This window comes from Dunckerocampus dactyliophorus, chromosome 14, assembly GCF_027744805.1.
Source record: "Dunckerocampus dactyliophorus isolate RoL2022-P2 chromosome 14, RoL_Ddac_1.1, whole genome shotgun sequence".
Taxonomy (NCBI): Eukaryota; Metazoa; Chordata; class Actinopteri; order Syngnathiformes; family Syngnathidae; genus Dunckerocampus; species Dunckerocampus dactyliophorus.
This window is the reverse complement of record NC_072832.1, coordinates 12005315-12023505: the sequence shown is the minus strand read 5'-3', so window position 1 is coordinate 12023505 and position 18191 is coordinate 12005315. Positions and strand designations below refer to the sequence as shown.

Sequence of the window (18191 nt, the reverse complement as noted above, 5' to 3'; positions counted from 1 at the left end):
AAATCTGCCATAAAAGCCTGTTGTGACGATTAAGTCTGGTGCTGGTGTCTCATCAAACATTACAGCAGTGGTTTTCAATTATTTTCTGTCATGCCCCTACTGGGGGACAGAAATATTTGCTTATATATGCTTTCATTGATGCATTATCATCAATCTCTACAGGATTATATAATTGTATTTTTTCCCATTCAAATTAAAAGTGTTTAATATGTCAGTCTCACACTGTCCTATATTTAAAACTACTTGAAAGCCTCTTAAAAGGCCTCTTCTCCACTCTTAGCCCTTCTTACCTGAGCACACTGATGTAACTTGGGGCTCTAAGTTTAGTTTTTAAAAACAAATGTAAACAATGTTATGCTATATTAAAAGGACATCAGTGAAGCACTAGGACCAAGTGGAAAAAGTTCACTCAAGCGGAAGCCTGTTTCCCTTTGGTTAGACCCTCCACAAGCCCCGTTAGCTCAATATTAATAATACAATATCAAATAAATACAATATAAATAATTAACATTCTCTTAAAGAAAAATCTCTGTATTGTTGCTTTCTACATAGAGAGATACTGTATGTTGTTTAAGCTGTCAGAAGAATAGGCACACCGTGACATAGTTACACTGTAGTTTATTCATTCATACAAATTCAATGAGCTGGTGTCCCGCTATGGCAGGAAGCCCAAAGGACTTGTAGTGTCACCGTAAAGTGTTCCCATCAATCAACCACATTAAAAAAAAAAAAAAAAAGTAATTGCACAAGTTGATGTACGTTTGACGCACAATCGGTTTCCCTTTTAACACTGGACCATGGGGAAATGTTTGGCTATAAGGCGGTGAGGGGAGGGGACTGTAACATCTTCTGACATAGCCAGAATTGTTGATGGAACGTGAGTGTCAGTCAAGATTGCAGCAGGATTTCCTCCTCTAATCTTACCTGGAAATATTTGATCACTAGCTTTGCAAAACAAATGCAATTAACTACAGTACAATAAAGAAAGTTTTGGAATGCATAACTATGGTAATCGTAAGGCATATTTGGTTTTGGTGTCCACATGTAGTGAGCTTCCTCTCAGACGGACGTTCCCTCCTTCAACTCCACATACTCTCCCTTGACAGGAGAAATAAGAACAATTCAGGCAAATTGAGCTGACTTGTTGCATACAGAAATTTGTGTGTGTATGTGTGTGTGTCCTTCTGTCACCTTCCCATCCAGGTGCTCCTGTAGTGTTATCACCGTCTCTCTCTCTTTGGTCAGCTGCTCCTGAGTGGCTTTGAGAAGTTGCTGGAGTTTGGTGGCTGCCTGTCCCAGATCTTTGGACAGCTTCTTCTCTTTCTCCAGGCGTTCCTGTAGCCACAGCACGCACAAACTATTTATTCATTTTCTACTACTTATCCTATAACTTATCTCAGATGCATGCTTTAACTATGGACAAGAGAGTCAAGGTGTCTAAAGTGCGGTCTGGGGGCCCCATTTGTGGCCTGCGTGTTTTTTTTTTTTTGTTTGTTTTTTAATTGGCCCACGGCAGATTCTAAAAATATAATTCAACTAGAAAAACAGTAGTAACTTTACAAGGATGGAATCAAACAAGAAAAAAGTTGTGATCTAAGAAAAAGTCTGAATGTTACGAGAAGTATGTAATATGAGGGAAAATAACATCATTTTTGTAGCATAAAGTTGAAATGTTAAAGAAAAAACACAATTTGTTTTAAAAGGTCATAATACCAGAAAGAAAGAATAAATAAAAAAAAGAATGATGTTGTGGAAAAACTTAGGTTATGAGAAAGACATCAACATATTATGGGAATAAAGTCATAATTACGAAAATAAAAAAAAAGTTAAAATAGTTGGAGGGGGGAACAGGAGAAATGAAATAAAAAAACCCAGCTTTAATTTTCCAATTCTGCAAAGATGAGTGGGCCAAAATTCCTCCACAGCGTGTAAGAGAGTCGCTTCAAGTTATCGCAAACGCTTGATTGCAGTTGTTACTGCTAAGGGTGGCCCAACCAGTTATTAGGTTTAAGGGGCAATCACCCCCCATACACACAGGGCCATGTACGTTTGGATTTTTTCTCCCTTGTTTGATGATGTGAAACATTTAAGTGTGACAAAAAAATAAGTTATCAGGAAGGGGGCAACCACTTTTTCACACCACTGTGTATATGTTATACTAACTATTACATTGTTTAGATGGTATAATGGATTACGACCACACCTTGAGCTGAGCAACATCTTCTGCGTCACCTTGCGGTGACTCTGCGGAAGCCTTCAGAAGATCTAGTTGAGCCTGAAGTTCTGTGATAGTTGCCTGTGCCTGCAAGTTGCCAAAACAGCCAGGTGTTAGGAAATGAGTTGCTGCAGCTATTAAGAGTCATTTAAGTTGTTTTAGGTTAAATAACAGGACTAAATGTGAGCGAGATTGTGAAATTCCACAAGCAATTGAATGATAACAATATAGGCCCTTTCACACAGCCGAGAAAAAAGCAGGCTTTTCCCCCCCAGTGTCACTGCTTTGTATAAACGGCACACAGAGATTCCACAACATTGGCAACAGGCTAAATGACACCCTGATTCTAGCATGGTGGAATACCTTTTACACATTCTGAAATGCCAGGACAGGAGACCCTGTTTTGTTAAAAGCAATTGTCACTCTCTGACAAGTAGTTTATATGTCACGCGTGTCATTATCTGATTAAGGGGAACCATGTCGCAGTATGAAAGTGAACAAGTTACAGCAATATCTGCATAAAAAACACACTGTGGAAAAAACAGCTGTAATTTTACAAGAATAAAGTCAAAATACTAACAAAAAAGTATATAATATACTCAGAATATTTTGAGGAAAAATAATGTCATAACATATTATGGGAAAAACTAAACAAAATAAATTTAGAATTTTTGGAAAATTAGGTTGGTGAACAAGTTATATTATGGGAATAAAGTCAAATATTATGGGTGTAATGTCATAATATTATGAACATAATTTACAAAGATTATTTTAAAAGAAAGTTGAAATATTTGGAAAATTTAAAAAAAGAGCAAAAATGGGGTAAAAAAAAAAAAGAGCAAATATCAAAGTTCATACTAATAAAATGCTTTTTCCACCTACAGTATATCACATAGCTGAAATGCAGTTTTTTCTTGAAATATATAACTTCTTAGCATATCTACATGTGTTGCTTTATAAAATATCAAAGTAGCCCTTGTATCATTACATTTTTTAGTACGTGGCCCTTGGTGCAAAGAGTCTGGACACCCCTGATCTACTGTATGTGTTTTTTAGCACGTTGAATGGGTGCTTCCTTGGCCTATTTAGATGTGGATGGACACTTTCCTTTATTTCTTGGTGAATTATGCATTTCAAATTCAAAATCAAATGCAATCGAAAAGTACACACCCAAAACTTGGGAGTCGGATCTTCTACTTTTTTTCAATACAGAGAAAGACCGCTACCTGCTCAAATTCTTCCGAGAGCTTCTGTCTCTCAGTCGCCTCCCCTTCTAGTTTCTCAGTTGTCTGGTCCAACTTGGACACAACCTGGTGACACACAAAAAAACTATAAATATAGACACCTCTAACACAGGCGTGCTTGTGTGTGCGCAAACATTTTTGTGCCAAACCAGCACCACACACCCACACACAAAAGATGCTCAACCTGTTAGTTTTGTCTTCAAGTGAAAGGCTCGGGTTAAACAACAGCTCAGATGCTGTTCAACATACAAGAGGAGGAGAAGATAGCATGCAAAAAAAAGAAAGGTGAGAAAGAGTCATGGTTAATTGTGAGCTCATGCCACAACAAAGGTTAGCTAGCATAAAGTAGTACTGTGTCACAGATGTACTGGACAGGCTGGAACCGCAATACTGGTTTGGTTAGTCATGTGGATGTGCATCCGTGTTCTGACTGCCCAGTACTCTGACAGGAAGTGCCTTGTGCCCCAAGGGTGCCTTGTGACTGTCGCACCCTGACCTGACTGGGATGAGCCTCAGTGGGGCCATTCTGTTCTCGCTGACCGCTCATGGTGATTTGGCTCAGTTGCTCTCTGACCTGAAATAGGAAGCTGTTGCCAGTCACTGTTGACATAATCTCCAGCCGCAGACGCCACCGGCACTCCGGGAAGCCGCTTGTCCACATTTAGGAGGGACCTCTCCAAGGGTGTGTTCACACCTTACAGGTTTGGTTTGGTTAAAACTCTGGTTTGTTTCATCATGCTTGAATGCTATCCAAAGCAGACAAGCACATTTAAGCTAAACTTAGCCAAACTGCATTAGAACGTCAAGTTTCATCCCTTTAAGCGGCATCGGTGTTTGGTGGTGTTTACACTTGCACGCATTTTGCCTACGCATTGTCTTGCAATTTACCGTGGCAATGTGTGTCATTTATTTATTTATGGCACGCCTGAAATGCGTTCCTGGCTGAAAATTGTGCATATTGGCATGCAATTCCTGACTGAAAATGGTGCGCTTTGGCAAAAAATGACCACGCTCCCGCACGACTTATTTACACCTTGACAAGTACTGTTTATGTCTAGTGCATGACAATAGTATGAGCGATGCGCATTGTCACCAGGAACCAGGAATCACCGCTAGCTTCATTAATTCCTCTACTTGCAGAGGACCTACAAGAACTCCACAGAAGAAGCTCATGCAGAAAAGAAAGGTAAATTATCTTACAACTGCAGAAAGTCAAAATGTACGTCAAACAGGCCAACCAATCAGGTTGCAACTTTACTTTTTATGGAACAAATCTGATGTTAGTGTAATGTACAATGTAAAGTCAAACCTAGGTTTCCTTATAATTTGGTTTTCCTCAAAAAAGTTCACCCAAATTTTGCCTTGGATTTTGTACAGTATTGCATTTGACAAACTTGTCCGTTTGCCTGTACTGTATCGTTCCAAGAAATGGAGTGCCCAAACAAAGCACCTTGCGCGCTGCTGACATACTGTCCATGCATTTTTACACAGCGTCTGCTAAATAACCTATCATGGGGCCAAAAAAAAAAGTTGTGAGTGCCAGCAATTTGAAAAAAAGACGGTGAAAAACACTATTGAATTCCATCTCGCTAGGATGTACGGGGACATCCGCATCAACAATGAGTTTCACCCATTTGTCATTATGAATTATTTCACATTATTTTCTACATCTGCATATGCGTCTGCAGTGATGCAAATTCTGCATTTGTCTGTTGTGGTAAAGAGGGAGCTGAAAGGCAAAGCTTTCAATTTACCGGTCACATCTACGTTCCTAACCTCGGCTGTGGTCATGAACTTTGGGTAGTGACCGAAAGGACAAGGTCGCAGGTACAAGCGATCAAAATGAGTTTTCTCCGTAGGGTTGCTGGGCTCTCCCTTAGATATAAAAGGTGAGAAGCACTGTTATCCGGGAGAAACTGCTCCTCCACATTGAGAGGACCCAGATGAGGTGGCTTCTAGTCAGGATGCCTCCTGGGCGCCTCCCTGGGGAGGTGTTCAGGGCGTGCCCGACCGGTAGGAGGCCTTGGGGAAGACCCAGGACACATTGGAGAGACTATGTCTCTCAACTGGCATGGGAATGCCAGGGGATCCGCCGGGAGGAGATTGACGAAGTAGCCGGGGAGTGGGAAGTCTGGGCTTCCCTGCTCAGGCTGCTGCTGCCGTGACCCAATCTCGTATAAGCGGAAGATTGGATGAATGTTTTCTGCATGTAAAACTATAATTATTCTCTATAACATGTATTTTTTGTTAATATTTTTGTGTCTGGAACTCATTAATTGGATTTACATGATTTCCAATGGGGAAAAATGTCCTTGTTTTTTTGTACATTTTTGTTTTCGTCAAACCTGTTGGAACATATTAATAATGAAAAACAAGGTTCCACCGTATAATTTTCTGCTTTAATACAAACCAGAGAACCAAATTATTAGTGTGAACACACCCGACATGATCCACAAATGTGCCAATGTTTGACAAAGTACAACAAATCACCTTTGAAAGCTCCTCCTTTTGCGCCTGAGCCTCCTTGCGGGCCAAGCCCAGCTGGCTCTGACTATCAGACAGCTGCAGTCTTAGCTAAACACAGGACACATCATATAGTTAGATGTATGAAGATGTAGAACGGCTTCTGTGTACATATTTTGGGAAAACTACCTGTTCCATTTCCTCTGCGATGCAATGGTTGTCTGACTGCTTCTCCAGCTGTGCTTCCAGTAACATCATCTGCTCTTTCAGCTGCAAAAGACAAGCAGTTTCCCACTGAAGGATGCATCAGCATTATTTTCAGTTTTAAAAGGGAAAGATTGTGGTGGGGGAGTCCAAACCTGCTCTACATTTTGTTTTTCTGACTCCATCTTGTTGACCTTCTCCAAAGCCTGGTCGCAAAGGAGAAATGTTACAGTAAAAAGAAACAGTACAGAGGTAATGTTGCAGCTGTTCAAAGAGGGCAAAGGGGTTTCAGGTAAACATTTCTTACTGCTCTCAACTGCTCCTCTGAGGTAGCCATCTTTGATTTCCACACCAGCTCCTCCTCCTCCACACTCTTTTGCAGATGTTTCAGCATTCCTTCCTGAAGGAGAAGGAGAGGGAGAGGGAGAGGGGGAGGGGAGGATGAGACAAAATAGCCAATAAAACCCTACCCTGTAATCACACATGTTGCAGTTGAAGATATTATAATCATTCCTTCACCGTTTCAGCCAAAACCGTCCTGTACTGTTCACATTCAGCTTGCAGGGAGCTGTGGCTCTCGTCAGCCTCTTTCAACTTTTCAAGCAACTCCTGAAACAAATTCATAACATAAAATTCATACGAAATCAAGTGTAGTGTCAATGATTGCGGCTTACAGGTGATGTTTGACTTGAATGAGATTGTTGGCTCTCCTGCTGGTTGAGAACCTCCTGAGCTTTCTGCGTAAAAGCTTGTAACCAATTTGGCTAGACAAACAGAAAAAGCACAATAAAGTAACAATATAAAAATCAGAATACCAAAATAAACACTGCTTTGGAGGCAATCGGCTTTGTATACCTGTGCTGTCTCTAAGGGTACAAGTGGGAAGAGTTTTTGGAGAGATTCTTTGGCTTCACTTTGAAAAGCTGTAAGCTGGACTGTGACAGCCTAAAAATAGATAACACAGTCAGCAAGGTGATAGAATGCAAAGTGATCGAATTGAAGATTCTCACTTCATTTTGCTTGGCTTCCCTCAGCTGCTCCTGTAGTGATGTGACTAGGGCCTCCTTCTCTGTCAGACTGCAAACAAACAAACAGAATACATTAAAACACGCGACTGAGCTTTTCATGCTCAAGTCATGTACCTGCTCTTTATCTGTTCCATGGAGCCATTTGATTTCTGAAACAGAAAGGGCACGCAAATCAGTCAATATGATAATTTCCTGTCCTGCAGGGAAGACAGCAATGTGTACTTACTGCTGTGTTCTTAAGTTGTACCGTCTCTTCTTTGAGGTTTTTAAGTTCGTCTTGAAGCGAAGCGATAAGGCTGGAATCCTCACTAAAGAGATAGGGATCATGTCTAAACAATCAGTGCATAAACAAAAGGTGGATGAAGTACTGGTCCAAGTGTACCATACCTCTTATTTCGCTGCTCCAGCTCAGAAATGGTGTTCTCCTGAACAACAGTTTGTAATTAGCAAAGCCATTGACAATTTAATGATTTGAATAAACTAAAAACTGTTCTTCCAATGACTAAATGGGACATTATTGATTAAAGATCACAGTCTATTTCAAAGACTTACAGCAGCCTCCTTCTTCATTTGCAATTGCTTCAGTTCCTCGTGGAGAGCAGTCAACTGGCTGTCCCTCTCCTGAAGACTGCACAGGACATATATGGTTAGGTCCACAAGTATTTGGAAAATGTATCATCCAACTTTGACAAAATATGCCTATATTCACAAGTAGTAGTCACTTTCTCCAAATACATTTGAGCCCCTAAAAATAAATGGTTTTAATTCCTGCATGCTAAACACCACGTTTGTGAAATTTCAATATTAAAGCTGAAAGTCTATACTTCAAATCACATCAACTCCATTGGAGAAAGGGGAAAAATCATAAGCACTTTGTCACTGCTAAATCCAATTTTATATACAGCTAAGCAAACAACTATTCATTCATTGGTTATTTTTTATTTGTTGACTTGTGATTTGACAAGCCAGGCTAGAAGAAAGTAGCAAAAAAGACTAAGGAATTGTGTTAGAGATATTAATGACAAACATGTAATTTTTTTCTACATTTTGAAAACCTTAAGAAATCATGGAAACAATATCTTTTGCACCATATCTGTTTTTGCAACACCTTAGTCTAATGCCATTTTTTTGTGTAATTTCCACCTAAAACATGCCCATTCACCCCCCCCAAAAAACAAACACTTGGGCTTAAATTGCAGGCAAACAATATACTTAATATATACAATATACCCAAGACCAGTTGGTTATAAAATAAGGATCAAACATGTACCTGAGCTTTAATTGTTGTAGTTCTGCAGCATTTCCCTGAGTAAAAATTCATCAAAATAAATAATTACGGTTCAATGAAACTGCTGATCAATCACCAGGAAAGTCAACTTAAATAAATAAAATTCTAACCTGATCAGGTGCCTGCTCTTTTTTATTCTGACCGGCCTCCAGTAATGAGTTGATGGATGTCAACTGCTGCACAAGCTGCTGTTTCTCAACCCGTGACTCCTCCAGCTGAGCTTTGAGAGCATCCACCTGAGCAGAGCGCTCCTTGACCTCAGCCTGCAGGTTGCCCATTCGCACCTCAAACCCTGCATGAAGAAAGACTGTCAATAACTTACCGTATTTTCTCAAATGACCTTTGTTTGCCTAGATGTGTCATCCATTTGAAATGCTAATGTAGCCTCTAATCTGACCCTCAATAGATGCCTATTATGCTCTGCAGTTGAGTAATAAAGCAGCTATTACTTCTTTTTTTATGTTTATTCTTCATGCATTCAATTCATAACCTGACCTGAGAGTGCGCCGCTGTCCTGCTGGGCCTTTTTCAAAGAGTCTTGCAGGTTGTTGTTTAGAGTCTGTGTTGTTCTTAGCTCCTCGCACACCTCCTCCAGTTTCCTCTGCAAGGCCTGCTCGCTCTCGGCGTGACTGGCCTGCCAATAACACAAACAATTCAAGGTGAATAAGCAGCAGGAGGTAGCAAATATTCAATGCATCCTTCCTCTATTCAAACTCAAGCACTAAAGTAATTTGGAAGCTTTTTCTGCATCCAACATGCCGGGTGAATTGCATATTTGTACAAACAAATACTTATAGAATGAGCTTTGAAGAGAAACATAAACGGACATTGACTTTTATGCCAGCATACTAAGCATTGACTAATGCGATGACTCATAACATAATTGTCTGTTTAAAGACTTGAAATTTGTATAAGGGGTGGAGTTAATGACGACTGAAACTAAACACCTGGGTGCTGGGAAATGCTGACTCACTTGCGCCACATAGACAGAAACTGGCAGCATTTCTAAAGTAGGTGACTAACTGGATGACAGATCAGCAGAATGCACAAGCACAGCTGAACGTCACCGCACACTGTCATGATGTTATGTTAGTGCTCTTATACGCTGAGGTACAGTGAGCTTGTGCAGAGAGATGCTCAGACATGCACACATTCCAGCTGGTGGAGACACATTTTCCCTGTAGTCTCAATATTTTTGTGCTTGCATTCCAGCCCAGCCTGAGATCCGTGCTTGAAGAGCAATTAAACTTCCCATAACATTCCAAGGTTTATCTGATCCTGCAATAAATAATAAATCCTTCATTTAAATTACAGTATTCCCCATGTAAAAATTGGACTATTACAGCTCCACTGTACCAGAGTATATACAGAAATCCTATAGTTAAATTTAATATATCTAGTTTAAATGTTTAAAATTTAAAAAAAAATGAGTTGCAGCTGTTTAAACTGCCAACTTTTACTTTTCTTATGTACTTACGCTGATTTTGAGAGTCATAAAACTACATAGTCTTGGCCACCACAACCAAATCTAAATCGGAATGATCTCTAAATATAACATCAATCGCCGAACTCTTTTCATACTTTTAAATAAACTCTAAACTTTAACAGATTAGCTTTACAGCACAATGGGAATATAGTTTTAAAAAATTAAATGCAATACCTCATAAAATTTGTACTTTTTAGCCTGTTTAGCCTTTTAATGTTTAGTGTCATTATTTTAGTGTGCTTGCATTCCAGCTCAGCCTGTGATCAGTTCTTCCAGAGCAATTCAACTTCCCATAACATTACAGTGTCGGAGGACGGGAGGAAAAGGTCTGGGCTTGTTGAGATTCAGAAAACAACATATTAGAAATGACTTAAATTAACTAATAATGGTCTAACCTGCAGCGCAGAAAGCTGCTTCTCAGTGGCAGAGACCTTAGCCTCCAAGCCTTTCTTCATGTGTTCATCAGCATGCAGAATTTCAGTCTTCTCTCCAAGTTCCTTGGTAAGTTTTGCACATTCCTGATGCAGTTTGGCTAGCGCTGCATTTTGTCTGGGGACAGAATAAAGGTTGAGAAAGGCATTTCACAACACATGTTTCTTGAAAAGCGTGGAACTCCAAATCGACCCTGTACATAATGTGCACTTACTTGCTCTCAGCCTGACTAGTGGCTTGGTTGAGGGCGTCACGGAGAATGGAGTTCTCCTGCTGGAGACGGGCCAGCTGGGCATTGGGACCCTTTTCAAGTTGGTCCTGCAGGCCAAGGATCTAGCACAGAGTTTCAAAGTTTGATTTTTAATCAGTCATGCTTGGTTTGTGAAACTGACCTTTTTATGTTACTGAATCTTTATCAAACTCAACCTTGACTCTACATTGGTAAATTACAATATTATGTTAGATGACTAGCCTTTGCATTGAGCTTCTGTGTTTGGGCTACATGGTCCTGGTAGCTGGCCTGCATGCGAGCTTGCAGGGCAATCATTTCCTGCTCCCTCTTGCTTAGCTGGGAACTCAGCCTGGTCTCCACACTAGCTACCTTGGACTTCTCAGCAGAAAGCTCCTAAAAAGCAGACAAAAAATTAGGATGCATTCATCTTTCTGATTAAGAAAACATACTTAAAATTTAAGGCCCGTTTTCATCAAGATTATGTCGCCTCAATCTTCCTCTGCTACAAATGATGTTGCATGTTGAATGTGTATGTATTATACACTATAACAAAACTGCACAAATCTATGACATTTAGGACATTAAATGACAAAAACAAGTAGGTATCGAATCAAAAATGTGTGTTGTGAACAATGCATACTTTGTGCACATTATATTGTAAAACAAACTTGGTAGACTTCATAGGAAGAATCACATGCTGTGTCCAGAAGCTCCTGTCATAGTGTCCTGTCATAAATCAACGTTATCCTCAAGAAGACTAAGGTGAGCATCTTCAAGGTGCTGGACAAATTATTACCATTCCTCTAGTGCCACCTAGAGGACAAAATAAAGCCATCAGCAAGCCAATGTGTGCAAACAGTTTATAGATACAATTGAACACTCACCACCTTTAAAAATGTATTGTTATTGTATTGAACAAATGCATTGCTTTTATTGTGTATTTATTTTCACAACTTTTAAGCTGTTTATATCTAACACTCATGACTTTACATAAAACTGATTTGTTGTACTGCCGCAGGTGAAACTGGATCCCAGAATTTCCTTCAGACTAACTAAAAAGCATCTACTAAACCTATACAGAATGGGGATCTTAATGATGAGATGACACTCGTACCTTTGTGAGATCTCTCACACGGTTCTTTGCAGCAGAGGAGTCCTCTTGTTCAGCTGTCAGCTGCTTCTCCTTCTCCTCCAGTTGTTTCTTCAGCATAGCCACTGGGTCTCCTTTCTGAGTGGCCTGCAAACGCACATGAAGCGAAGAGCTTTTAAGTGTCGCCCTTTATAAGCCAACCAAGCATTCAGTACACAACTTCTCGTTCCTTACCTTATGCCAAGTATCCTGGATGATGCCAGCTTTCTCAGACAGCATCTCGATGAGCCTGTGGGTTTCTGCTTCACTGAACACCATGCTGCTGATGGTGGACACCAAGACCTTGTAGGGCAGGTGCAATGGCGCCTCAGATGAATCCACTGCAGTCACTGTACCAGACAAAACTAAATGTTTAAGTTCAATAAAGTCAAAGTCAGAGAAAGAGGGACTGCTTGTTCGTCAGGTCACTGCTACTTTGGTTTACAATGACTGATGGAGCACTGTGGCATCAAGCAAACACAAGCCTGAGGAAATAATAGAACCGCACCCTCCTCAACCAATTGTTCAGGGCACTGGTAGTCTTTGCTAGCTGGGAAAACTGGGCAGCCATGTTAAGACAGGCTCTGTCCACCCACGTATCAGAAATGACCTAGCATGGCACTGACAGGGCATTACTTCTGAGTAATGTGAGCGTATACAGCATGTTGTAAGACATGCTCTCATCCATACCTCCTCCAGTGTTATTATACTATACAGTCGATATAAAAAGTGAACACAAGGTTAAGTCCAAGCTTTTTCAGAACTTTAAAAGCAATAATGCAAAAAAAAAAAAAAAAAAGATTTTCTTCTATTTTCAGTGAAGCCATTCTTTGTGAAATGTTCATCTGACGTCTTTCACTGAAAATTACAATGTGCTGAAATATCCAGATCAACTCCCATTCAGTAGAATGGACCACTAGACCAGTGTTTCCCCAACTGTTTTTGTCTTGTGTACCCTCCAAGCCTTTTAGTCATACCATGAGTAACATACATGTTGATAATTCTCCAAAAGTAGAATGTAACACAACTGTTCTGATTTTGGCGCAGCTGTGCCACAGGTTATAGTCTCCCTGGGGAAACTAGTTGTAGTGCACACGTTCCATTTCATTTTCTGGCTTATTCTGAAATAACTGAGAATATTTACTTAACTTAGAAATTAAATGTTTCGACGTACCCCCTATAATTTGTTTGTACATCTACCCTGCACTAAACTGCTGATGACGGATGAGTTGAATTTTGCTACCTGCCCCAACATTTTGCAAAGCTACATTTGGAATTTTTTATTCACAATGGAAGAAATAAAATACAATACACTAAAATTTAACTTTGTTTATGATTCACTTACAAATCTCCGACTTTTTCTTGGAGGCCTTCTTCTTGGGATCCTGGGATTTTGGTGCAGCAGTAGTGGTCTGCGCCGATCCCACTGGGGGCACGACCATGATGGGGACATCTTTAGTTTCAGCTCCAAGAGGCGGGGTAGACTTGGTAGATGCTGATGACTTGGTTTGTGCTGCTGAGGCCTTGGTTGGAGCAGCAGAAGACTTGGATGGTACTGAGGTGGACTTTGCTGAGGGAGGGGCAGACTTGGATGGGGGAGGAGCAGACTTGTCTGCCGGCGCGACAGACTTGTTTGGGGCGGGGGCAGTCTTGTCCGGGGCGGGGGCAGACTTGGCCGGGGCGGGGGCAGACTTGGCCGGGGCGGGGGCAGACTTGGCCGGGGCGGGGGCAGACTTGGCCGGGGCGGGGGCAGACTTGGCCGCTGCTGTGGCAGACTTGTTTGGGGCGGGGGCAGACTTGTCTGACGCGGAGGCAGACTTGGGAGAGGCAGGGGCAGACTTGTCCGCCGCCGCGGCAGACTTGTTTGGGGCGGGGGCAGACTTGGCCGGGGCGGAGGCAGACTTGGTTGAAGGAGGGGCAGATTTTGCTGAGGGAGGGGCAGACTTGGAAGAGGAAGAAGCAGATTTGTTTGAAGTAGATGCCGGGGAGGACTTAGCTGAAGCAGGGGACGCCTTGGCTGGACCAGATGCAGTCGATGGGGCAGCCATTGTTTTGGTCTGGACTAGTGCAGGGGCTGGCGAGTGTTTGACCGGTACGGGAGCGGCAGCGAGTGGACTAGATATCTTGTCAGACTCGGTCCTGACCGACTTCTTCTTCTTTTTGTCTTTAAGTGAAGGTACAGGTGAGGGCTGAGCAGGAGTCGGGGTTGGTTCAGCAGCTTTGGGCTGTCGGTCGGCTGGTGCAGGTGTTGCATTTGGCTTCACCTCAGGAGCTGGAACAGATTCGGGGGCAGGAGCAGGAGCAGTAGCCACAATTGGGGCAGCAACAGGTTCAGGGACGAGATCAGCTTGACTGGTCTCATCTGTTTTTCCAGATTCTGGGATCATTCCGTTGGGTTTTTCATCCTTCTTCTTTCCACGGTTCTTTTTGTCAGCTGTTTTATCCTTCTTCTTTTTCTCCGTGCGAGATGACTGTATATTACCTAACTCCCTACGCTGTTTGGCCAGTACCTCTTCATAAGAAGTCTCCTTCATAGAAAAGGTGGAGACAAGAGCGATACCAACTACAGAGATCACCATGAATCCACCAAAAACCATTATCCCGAGGGTCTGGGGGTCATAGATATCCATTGTTATATTTTTTTGTTCACCTAAAAAGAGAGAGAGAGACTTTTCACCGTGGACTGTAAAGACAAAAATGAGTGGTGCAGAAAGACCAAGACCCCCAACGAACCACAAATAATGAACACACCAATAAAAGCCTTAAAAATGTCTATTTTTTTAATAATCTGAATGCAATAATATACCTCACAGTGTATTGTGTGTTGTGTGTTTACACTTGTATAACAGTTAATGTAAAATGAATAAAAAAATACTCAAATGCGCTTTTGTTATGCCCTTCTTATTGCCTGTGGATATTCTCATTCATCCAGGTCATTGTATTCTCACTGCATTGAATCAATTGCAGCCCCTATTTAGGCTTATTAGCCTAAGTAGGGCTAAACAGTAAGAAAGTTACATACTCTTGCAACCAAAATCTAAATGGGAATGACTACTGAACATGACATCAATCGCCAAACCACAGCCGAGACTGCCTGCGGTGCAACAAATGCTGAATACTGAATAATTCTGAATTCTGAATACAAATTTTGAATGCTTCTGAATACGTACTTTTAAACAAACTCGCAACACAATACGAAACAGTTTGAAAAAAAAAAAAAGCAAATGTAATGCCTCGTAAAATTAAACTGAATATCTTTTCAGATACCTTAACTTGTGCAATTTTCTTTCCACCTACAGATTGAAAGCTTTTTACCCCTAACTGTCTTAAGGTGTCGCTGTTCAGCACTTTATAAAACTCTTGCCTTGAGGCTACCAAATCTGCTAACTGTGAGGCAAATGGCAGCAAGTTTAAGTATCCAACTCCTCTACTAAGTGGTCCCCAACCTTTTTGGATCCACGGACCGGGTCGTGTTCTCACATACAGTACCTCTGGCGGACCGGGTTAGGTGTGATGGGGCTGGGTAATGTACGTTATAGCGATCTCCTGCTATTTATTTATTAATTATGTACTTTTTACAAAACTAAGACAGGCGCAACATCAAATTAAAAGCGCAAAATGAATACTAGCAGTACAGGCCTGGAGTTTGTTTTTCAGAGAGAAGACAGGCAGTGGATGTGTGGATGACAGGCAGTGCGCTAGCATGAACTAACTTGAGGTCATGCACCAAACAAATGGACACATTAGCACCCAATAACGTCAACAAAACTTACCTCTATGCATTCCCACACAGTATCAGCATTTGGGGGACAAATATGAGGTGAAAAGAAGAACAACAAAATACAGTATAAATTAGCTAAAATAAGAACGTTTAGCTAGATTAGCTAGATAAATAACCAAATGTGGTTAACATTTTCTGCCAATTCAGAGAAATAACTGCAGCACGAAGGAGTGCATATGCTTTTGCTCCTTTTTAAATGTGGATAGGGACTTTTTTCTTTTTTCAAAAGTACATAAGGGTAGAGTTGCTTGACGGTGTCCATAGGCCTTAAAAGGTCTACAAACTGCTCAAGAGATGGAGAGTCATGAGTTTCTACAACTTCCCACTTTGTCACGTACCGTATATTAGGGAATACACACACATGCACACAGTCTACTGATGAATGTACATTTTAAAGAGAATATTTTTCCCCGGCAGATTTACACTATGATCATTGACTCGAATCTCACAATCTGCATTTATACAGGATCACGCGAGTGAATTCGTTGATTTTAATGTCTTCCATCAGCATTTTCGTGTAGATAATTAGACGCTGAAGTGACAAACCACCACATACAGGTCAAAGTGTCTGTGCGTGCATGTGTCGAGCAAAGTCAATACGTGTACGTTGCACACAGCAGCAGCAGCAAATTTCACTCACACACACATTTGACGCATTGCTAACACTGGACACTTTTTATTCTATATTTGAACAAAAACGCATCCAAGACTTCCGCATATTCATTCGATATCTGTGTATTCCTGAATGACTGTACAGCACCGACTAAAAATACTGCAAAATTGAGGACAAGAGCAAGAGCTCTATTAGTGTCAAAACATGCTTTTTTAAGCAAACGAGGTGTGCATTTGAGGAAACAATACGTGCGTTACATGCTTTTAATCACTAATTTGCACGCTAGCATCTTAGCTAATACAGTGAATCAATGAACTTGGCAAGCGTCTTGAACTTTTTTAGAATGACGTGTCAAAAGAAAATCATCCAAAATGTTATGATAGCTGGTGCGGACGAAACAGACGGCGGACAAAATCGCCAAAAATCCTTTATATGAAGTTTAAAATAGCTTATGTGCACAAGTAGGCAGCTTTAGGGTTAGCAGCAGATAGCCTGCCAAGCTAGTACCGTAGTTGTCGCTGGCTTTATGAATGTGAAAATTCTTATCCCCGCACTTACCTCGCTAATGATGAGAACGTTGTCTGCTCGGCTCAAAGAAAACTGAGTGACGGAAGACTGCTTGCAGTTTAAGATGGAGCAGCTTTTGGGTGAAGTTTCCGGTATTTGCAGCGGTCTAGCTTAGTTGCTTTTTCCCAGATATCTCCCCCTAACTCCACTGGGCAATCGCTGGACTACTGTGAAGTCGTGGCACTTCGAGCTGGCTAGACGTGCTGGCCCTGTGCCCCAGATAGCTAGCGTTAATCCAGGAGGCTTCCGATTGGCTGGAAGGCATTCATACCGGAAATTAGAAAGCTGGGATTTGTAGTCTTTAGATCGCTTGCCTTATGAATAGGCTTACAGTTCATACAGTTCAGTTCTGTCAAACAAAGGGCAGCTGTTTAAAATGAGAAGGGATTTGCTCAAGTCGTTGTAAGTTTGTATGTCCGCATCTTTTGTGAAGAATCGTATTCCGTAACTTTAAAAGGGAATGTTTAGACTTAGCAATTACTGATACCCTTACAGAAAATTGTCAACATACTTACTTTACTATGCTATTAATAAAGGGGTGGAAAGAGTCCTAAACTATTGCAAAAAATCGTCCTACATTTGGTGCATTTTTTCTGCATATGAAATTAATATTGAATCAATTGTATTGGTCATATTGTACCGGGGAGTCAGATTTGTTCTATATACCGCAATAAATTCTCGTTCTATTATACTGTATGGTGATCATTACAATGATGGATCAAAATCCAACTTTTATTTGACTTTTGAGAACACTATTCTTTGGAAATCACCAACCAGCAGTCTTTCCCTCACACCAGCTAAGCTGGCCAAATTGATCAAATGTGCCTTCAGTCTGCTCTGAAATATAAACAAGTATATCGGAATACAAATATTGTGTAATAAGATTAAATATTTGCCTTGTTGGTGTTAACATGATGATCATTCAGAATTTGAGCTGTGTTGGATTGCGTGCCTGCGAAAGACAGGACACACTGACCTGGTCAAAGCGTACACTTAAACCTTCACACACATTTAGCATTTAGTGTTTAAGACACAATTCTCATGAGGATAGAAGGTGGTAGAAAGATTAACGTCTGTACTCAAATTTGACTTGTTCAATTTGATTTGTTAATTGTCCATGGAACCAAATGTCTGTTAAGTTATAATAAGAAAGATAGAAACATATAGACCTAACCTGGGAAAAAAAAAAGTTAACTAAAACCTTGCTTTATGACAGTACAATATATCAACATAGTGTAAGTATCCAGATACACAAGCCAACACAAGAGCAGCCATGGTCTTTGGACCATAGTCCCATGCTATCTAAAGCTGTTTGCTCTGAGGAATTACACTTGCCAAACTTACCTGTTTGTACTGATAAGGTGTAAAACGCCCATTGGCTCAAAACATCTGTAGTTTTTAGCCAATCAGTGAAAACTTACAGGTCACTATGACACGACTGCAAGACAGCTGGCTTGTGTAGAGTAACCTGTCATTGTGGCCGATGTGTTTTGGATCATTGTCCTGCTG

At 41.0% G+C, this 18191-nt stretch overlaps 1 protein-coding gene across 2 annotated transcripts; it reads right to left on the bottom strand.

Moving 5' to 3' along the window:
- Window positions 1-601: 601 nt before the first annotated feature.
- On the bottom strand, window positions 602-16894 carry rrbp1a (ribosome binding protein 1a). 2 transcript variants are annotated; one of them, XM_054799320.1, is made up of 27 exons: window positions 16674-16894; window positions 13067-14371; window positions 11917-12071; window positions 11707-11829; window positions 10833-10985; window positions 10575-10693; window positions 10324-10477; window positions 8938-9076; window positions 8553-8734; window positions 8425-8459; window positions 7707-7782; window positions 7542-7579; window positions 7381-7462; window positions 7269-7303; window positions 7137-7203; window positions 6982-7071; window positions 6801-6890; window positions 6646-6735; window positions 6434-6526; window positions 6282-6332; window positions 6112-6192; window positions 5950-6033; window positions 3956-4033; window positions 3442-3525; window positions 2204-2302; window positions 1192-1335; window positions 602-1098 (listed from the first exon to the last, which is right to left on the bottom strand). In XM_054799320.1, the coding sequence occupies exons 2-27, from the start codon at window positions 14349-14351 to the stop codon at window positions 1060-1062; spliced, it is 3666 nt and encodes a 1221-aa protein (XP_054655295.1). In that variant the 5' UTR covers window positions 14352-14371; window positions 16674-16894; the 3' UTR covers window positions 602-1059. The 2 variants fall into 2 exon arrangements, with proteins under 2 accessions (XP_054655295.1, XP_054655296.1); XM_054799321.1 differs by lacking the exon at window positions 3956-4033.
- Window positions 16895-18191: the final 1297 nt, after the last annotated feature.

Bases quoted from the DNA above. Each gene is read 5' to 3' on its own strand.
- rrbp1a (XM_054799320.1), bottom strand. From the start codon at position 14,351: ATGGATATCTATGACCCCCAGACCCTCGGGATAATGGTTTTTGGTGGA. The intron at 9,077-10,323 runs GTTAGACCATTA...TGTTATTGGCAG, and splicing joins AGCAGCTTTCTGCGCTGCAG to GCCAGTCACGCCGAGAGCGA. The intron at 7,463-7,541 runs GTATGGTACACT...CTATCTCTTTAG, and splicing joins CTGGAGCAGCGAAATAAGAG to TGAGGATTCCAGCCTTATCG.